The sequence below is a fragment of the Natrix helvetica genome (assembly GCF_964273705.1).
Source record: "Natrix helvetica genome assembly, chromosome: 4".
NCBI classification, from domain to species: Eukaryota; Metazoa; Chordata; class Lepidosauria; order Squamata; family Natricidae; genus Natrix; species Natrix helvetica.
Window position 1 is genome coordinate 68,509,287 of NC_138550.1, and position 6,995 is coordinate 68,516,281.

General features: G+C 45.7%; 1 protein-coding gene across 6 annotated transcripts in view; it reads right to left on the reverse strand.

Annotated features, from left to right (window-relative positions):
• Positions 1-4,231, reverse strand: part of RELL2 (RELT like 2) — a 46,931-nt gene extending 42,700 nt beyond the window's left edge. For 5 of the 6 annotated variants that reach the window (XM_081950482.1, XM_081950480.1, XM_081950484.1 and 2 more), the window contains exons 1-2: positions 4,111-4,231; positions 3,040-3,253 (exon numbers count right to left, since the gene is read on the reverse strand). In XM_081950482.1, coding sequence (XP_081806608.1) covers positions 3,040-3,247 — 208 coding nt within the window. In that variant the 5' untranslated portion in view covers positions 3,248-3,253; positions 4,111-4,231. Of the gene's footprint in view, positions 1-3,039; positions 3,254-3,755; positions 3,831-4,110 lie in introns of those variants that run through there. The other variant, XM_081950481.1, reaches the window with a different exon arrangement.
• Between the last annotated feature and the right edge of the window lie 2,764 nt (positions 4,232-6,995).

Consider the following 6,995-nt stretch of genomic DNA (forward strand, 5'->3'; position numbering starts at 1 on the left):
AGCTCAGTTCTTGTGTGGACCCAATGGATCTCAGAACCTCTCTACAGAACTTGGCTGTGAACTGGACTCCGCTAGTTCTAGCCTCATTGGTTCAGTTAGGTGGGTGGCATAGGCTCCTCCCATTAAGGACCCGTCGACCTGCAATCAATCTCCTGCTGCCTGATTTTCCCTCCAAGCAGCCCAAACATTGGAGGGGTGTGTGCTCGGAGAGCCCGGGCTTCAGGAAACCCAGAAAAAAATTATTTTAAAAGTCCATTTCAGCTATCTGTGAAGTTTCCAAGAGTTGCCCTAATTAATTTACAAGCCCCAAGACAAGGTTCAAAAAAACCCCATTCATTTATTAGGACTTACATCTTGGCACGGACTTCTGTGTAGCTGAAACTAAATCCCACTTAATGGCCTCTGAACTTTACCCCTATCTCCCCTCCCCTCTGGCTGAGGTCATCAATCACATTCTCCAGGGATCGGCTGCAATGAAGGCCACAGCTGATCCCCGGCCTTGCCTAGAGCACAGGGCACTGCAGCTAGCTTCCCGCCACCCCCACATGAAGTTGCCAGCCAAGCACCAAGCAGTCCTGTGCTCTAGGCAAAGCCGAGGATCGGCTGCGGTCTTCGTTGCAACCGATCCTCAGCCTTGCCTAGAACACATAGTGCTGCAGCTAGCTTCCCACCACCCCCACGCGAAGTTGCCAACCAAGCGCCAAGCAGTCCTGCACTCTAGGCAAGGCCGGGAATCTGCTGCAACAAAAGCCACAGCTGATCCCCGGCCTTGCCTAGAGCGCAGGGCGCTGCAGCTAGCTTCCCACCACCACTACCCACGAAGTCAGCGGCTGAGCCCCACGCAGTCTTGTGTTCTAGGCAAGGCCGGGGATCAGCTGCGGCCATCGTTGGAGCTGATCCTCAGCTTTGCCTAGAGCATAGGGTGCTGCAGCTATCTTCCCGCCACCCCACCACCCCCACGCGAAGTTGCTGGCCGAGCGCCAAGCGGTCCTGCATTCTACACAAGGCCGTGGATTGGCTGCAACAAAGGGCGCAGCTGATCCCCAGCCTTGCCTAAAGTGCAGGGCGCTGCAGCTAGCTTCCTGCCATCACCCCCACAAAGTCACCAGCTGAGCACCATGCAGTCCTGTGCTCTAGGCAAGGCCAGGGATTGGCTGCAACGAAGGCCACAGCCGATCCCCGACCTTACCTAGAGCACAGGGTGCTGCAGATAGCTTCCCTCTGCCCCCGCTCCCTCACGTGAAAGTCACCAGCCGAGCGCCACATGGTCCTGCGCTGTAGGCAAGGCCAGGGATCAGCTGCAACTAAGGCCACAGCCGATTCCTGGCCTTGCCTACAGCGCAAGGCACTGCAGCTAACTTCCCTCTGCCCCTGCCCCCCCCTCACAAAAGTCGCCAGCCGAGTGCCACACGGTCCTGCATTCTAGGCAAGGCTGGGGATCGGCTGCAACAAAGGCTGCAGCTGATTCCTGGCCTTGCCTAGAGTGCAGGGCACTGCAGCTAGCTTCCCACTGCCCCCCTACACACTGTGTAAAGTCGCAGCCGTAGGCTTACTTACCTGAGGAAGCAGCAGTTACAATTGGCCTGGGACAATTGGCATCAGTTCTCCAAACTGGTGGCAAAAGTCCCTGGTGGCCCTGCCCACACACGCCTGATCACCCTGTCACTTCTCACTTCTTCTGGCTACTTGACACACCCACCCAATCTGAATGTTTCTCCCTCCATTCACAGCAGAGCTGCTGCAGCCTGTCCCTTTAAGGTAGACCCAGGGAGGGAGGGGGCTGGGAAGGATCATAAAGGGAGCAGCAACTTCACTGTGAACAGAGGGAGAAACATTCAGATCATCTCTGCTGCAGTTAATGTTGAATTCTGTGGCAGAGACAACCCAAACGTTTCTCCCTCCATTCAAAGCAAAGCTGCTGCTCCCTTTATGGTCCCCCCAGTCCCCTCCCACCTGGGGACTATCTTAAAGGGACAGGCTTTAGCAGCTCTGCTGTGAACGGAGGAAGAAACATTTGGTTTCAATGTTAAATGCAACAGAGATCATCCAAACATTTCTCCATCTGTTCACAGAGGAGCTGCTGCAGCCTGTCCCTTTAAGGTACTTCGACCCCCAGGAGGGAGGAGGTCAGGGGGGACCATAAAGGGAGCAGCAGCTCCGCTGTGAATGGACTCATACACACATTTTTCCTAGAGGGTTCTGTGGGTATGGCTTGGTGGAATGCAATTTCCTGTCACTAAATTGTTGGTGCATGCATAATATGAATAATGAAACCTAAGTTAATAAAAATCACATTTTAATATCTTCTTAGTATCAGAAAATTTCAAGACAAATTGAGTCATTTTCTTCAAACGAAGAGGATGAAAAATGGAAGTAGCACAAACAATACTTGGGATTTGGGGAAAACTATTTTTACCTCTAAATCTGGACAATTGTTAGTCTCATTAAAAGGTTTTCCATTTAAAATATGAAGATTAATTGCATCCTAACAGGCCTCTCTATTTTGGCTTCTTCAGTTCTTACTACCTATGCCGATACCACAACTCCTTTAGCAGCTCATATTAACTTGAATAATCTCCATTAATGGAAACAGCTCTTAGACCCTGGAGGGTCTTTGGGCTAGGGTTGGATTGCCCATATTCACTGCTCCAGTCCTACCCCTCCCACAGTCTGGTTCTGAAACCCATCTGGTTGGGGAGATTTCTCAGACGTGATTGTCAGTATATTTTCACAATAAAACTAAATGAGTTGCAAAACCAGGAGAACAGAAAAGACAACTATGTACATTCTGCTTTGATATAAGTTCACTTTAGTTCTGTGTCAATTTACCTCAAATTATCAAAAGTGGTAGCAGCTATAACCCAACACGCATTAGACTAGGAATGGTGTTTCTACATTTTAGAAATTATACTGTTTTAAAGCACCATGCCTGCAACTTCAGAATTAAGGAGCAGTTTTTGGCTTGACTGAACTCCTCATCACAAGATGCTGCCAAGAAATTTAGTTTCTCTCCCCCCACCCCACCTTCCAGTTACTTACCATCTTGGAGTTGTGTCAGAGATTCCTTGTTGTCAGAGTCAAATTCATCACTGAACGTCCGACAGCGGTATCCCTTTTTCTTTAGGATATGGCAAATGAAAAAGCCCACAAGACCCATGACAAAGAAGACCAAGACCAACAGGACCAGCATATATAAGCCATGTTGGGGGTCCACATCCCCATCTGTGGTGCTGCTGTGCTCTGACATCCGGAGCTAGAAAACGGATGGTAAGACTCAGAGTTCTTTGAGATTCACTTTTGTTGTTCCTGCTGAAGCTATTATTGTGGTGGTGACTGCTACTATTATTATTGCTATCCATCACTTCACAAACATATCCTAAAAGCAACATTTTGATCTTAATTGAGCGATTATCCATCCAGAAAGTGAGATATACAAACGAGAAAAGAAGGCTCTTCTAAAAACATCCTGCTTCTCAGCTACACTGAGACCCTTCTTTCCTCCAATTCCCGTATTTACTTTTTCTAGTCAATTCCAGATCGCTTGCTGGCTCGTGCGCCCGCGCACTTTCCCGCCGCCCTTCCCTCCATGCCTCGCACTCATTGCCTCTTCCTTAATGACATTTCCCAAGGTCGCTGCTGCTTTTACAATATGCAATAATTTTCTGCGTTTTGATCGCCTCTCGGAGGACCCCAACCGCTTTTCCTACTTGGAGCAAGAGCTATGGTGGGTGGATGGGGTTAATATTTACTAATACCTCTCATCTAGATTCCTTGGCGCGACCTCCCTCTAGTTTCAGCCCTGTCCTTTTCCGGGACGTGGATTCTTCCCAAGGGCAGAGCGGAGGCTGCTTTCGCGCTTCTCTTTGCTGCAACGCTTCTACATTGGAAACGCAAACTGCCCCTGTCACTGGCTCTGCTGATGCCCCCCACCCCGGCCTCTTCTTATTGTCTATCCCAGGCACTGTACTCACAAAAAAGAAGGCAGAGTTCAGCTGCGAATGTAGGAATCCTATTTAGGCGAGCAATAGGATTGCAGCAAGGCTGCAAAAGCCAGAATATAAACAAGTCACTTTTTTAGACTGCGACAGCCCTACCAGCCCTACCATTTACCTATTTCCAGAACTGCCTGCCAAGCCGTCCTTTCCAGACTCAGCACTAATCTCTGCATCTACTTCGTTATCCTTCCGAGGTATGTCCCATCACAAAAATCTCCTCTCCCTTCAGAATACCCCTGTCCATGAGGCACTGCCCCCTTCTGTCATCAGTATTGTGCATTCCTGCTTTAAGGTGCAGTACCCTGAATGCTGCAGCTTCTGATATACAGTACCTGGAAGATTCTGCTTTGGGTAAATCTATCCACTTTCATCTGTCTCCTAGCAACTCTGCATCTTGAGCTGCCAAATAGTATTCTAAGCACCTTTTAGTCTCACCATTTCATTATGGGCACAAAGATGAAGAGTAAATAGCAATATCCACCTCAGGGGCTACCAAGGTTTTTTGCAGGAATAGCAGTAGTCATCCAGCATCTAAGAAATATCTTTGAAGTTTTAGCAATATCTCAAGAAAAGCCTACAAAGACTCCCCTGGTCTGAGAGGGCAATAGCTGGAAGGTTTCTAGAGGAACCACTATGGATAACTATGGGGCTAAGAAATAAGTTTATCATTGCCATATAAAACCAATCACCAGACTTATGTGTGTACTTGTTTCTCATTTTTCTAGTGAGCCTTTCTTATATGGTCTCTTTTGAAACCCTCTTCCACATGGTGTTCACATAAAAGCCATTCACGTCAGATATGGACATCAGATATAGGACAGTATACATATATAAAGACCCCATGGAAGCTGAACTTCTATTTGTGTGCATGTTCAGCCCTACAATATTCATGGGGCGTAGCATTCACAATTGATATTGAAAGCACAGATATTGGGATCTAGGCTAATGATAAGTTATACTAGTAGTTCTCCTGCTCCTTTAAATATAATTACTAGTTACAGTACTTGAAAGAGAACAACATATCCTACAAGTTTTCATAAAACTAGATTTGTTAAGTTCACATATATGTAAATTTAAAATCAAGGGAGGTTTTTCTTTGTGTCATCAAGTCAGTCTTGACTTCTGTCAATTGTATAGAGAAGTTCCTGCAGCTTTCTCGCCAAGATTTGCAGAATTTTTTGTCATTGCCTTTTCTCTAGGGATGAGAGTTACTGGCCCAAGGTCACCCAGATGGCTTTGTGCCTATGCCAGGACTAGAACTCAGTAGTCTCCCAGTTTCAGTCCTTGTGTCTTTAACCACTACACTGCACTCCATTTCAAAAGCATCATTGAGTTTCACAAATGTGAAATGTAAAAAAAGAACAGTAAAATTACATTTGAGAATACAGTATGTGGGTTCCCCCCTCACCCTGAATGATTATAGCCATTGGCTCCCCTAAACATTAACAGAATGATAAGACCTTCCAGCAATACTGTTAGATAAATTAAGAAGCTGAAGTGAATGGTCTTTTTAGAAACTACTCAAAAGTTTAATCTGCATAGATTAAAGAAGTGGTAGAAAGGCTGGATACAAAATGGGGGAAATGGAACTATAAATTGTTAAAAACAACTTCCCCTAGGGACTACTTTGAAATGGGAATAACTCAGTGGTAGGATTCAATTTTTTTTACTATTGGTTCTGTGGGCATGGCATGGCAGGAGTAGCATGGCATGGCTTGGTGGGCATGGCTTGGTGGTGTGGCAGGGGAAGGATACTGTAAAATCTCCATTTCTACCCCACTTCAGGGGAAGGATACTGTAAAATTTCCATTCCCTCCCCACTCCAGGGGAAGGTTACTGCAAAAACCCCATTTCCTCCCGATCAGCTGGGACTCAGGAGGCAGAGAATAGATGGGGGTCAAAGGTGGCATTTACTGGTTCTCCGAACTACTCAAAATTTCCGCTACTGGTTCTCTAGAACTAGTCAGAACCTGCTGAATACCACCTCTGGAATAACTACAAGGGAACATAAGAGAAAAGAGATTAGATTGAAAGCTTTTTTCTTCTTGATTATAAAATCCTTTTTTTTAATGTTGCATTTTCTGGCAATACCAGGATGGCAGTACCAGCATGCCAACAGAGATGTTGTACAATCCACTGCAAATATAGAAATTATTCAAAATAGGCAGAATAATGTTATGAAGATATAGCACTTACGATATAATGTTTATGAATTTACATGGAATATTCAGGACAATGACAAGATACAAAGCATCAAAATAATATGTTTTGCTAAGCTTTCCCACCCATAAAGACTAAACAAAAATATGAGAAGTACCGGTATGTTTTGTAATATCACCACAACTTACATTTTATATGCACTTCATAATTTTTTAGTTTCTACAAATGTCAAGTAATAATGAAAAACAGATTTTAAATAAAATACACCAATTTGTGGGCCAATTGCTCTTTGATGATAAAAAAAATCCTTTCAAAGCACTTTGTTGTTAATTGCAAAGTCGTGCCCGACCCATCGCTACCCCATTGATAATGTTCCTTCAGGCCTTCCTGTCCTCTACGATCCTCTGGAGTCATGCCTACTGCTTCGGTGACGCCATCCAGCCACCTCATTCTCTGTCATCCCCTTCTTCTTTTGCCCCCAATCTTTCCCAGCATTAGGCTCTTCTCCAATGAGTCCTTCCTTCACATTAGGTGGCCAAAGTATTTGAGTTTCAGCTTCAGGATTTGGCCTTCTAAAGAGCAGTCAGGTTTGATCTCCTCTAGGACTGTCCGGTTTGATCATCTTGCAGTCCAAGGGACTCGCAGGAGTCTTCTCCAGCACCATAGTAAAAAGGCCTTAATTCTTTGGTGCTCAGCCTTTCTTATGGTCCAACTTTCACAGTCATACATTGCAACTGGGAAAACCATAGCCTTGACTTTTGTTGGCAGGGTGATGTCTCTGCTTTTTAGTATGCTGTCTAGATTTGCCATAGCTTTCCTCCCCAGGAGCAAGCATCTTTG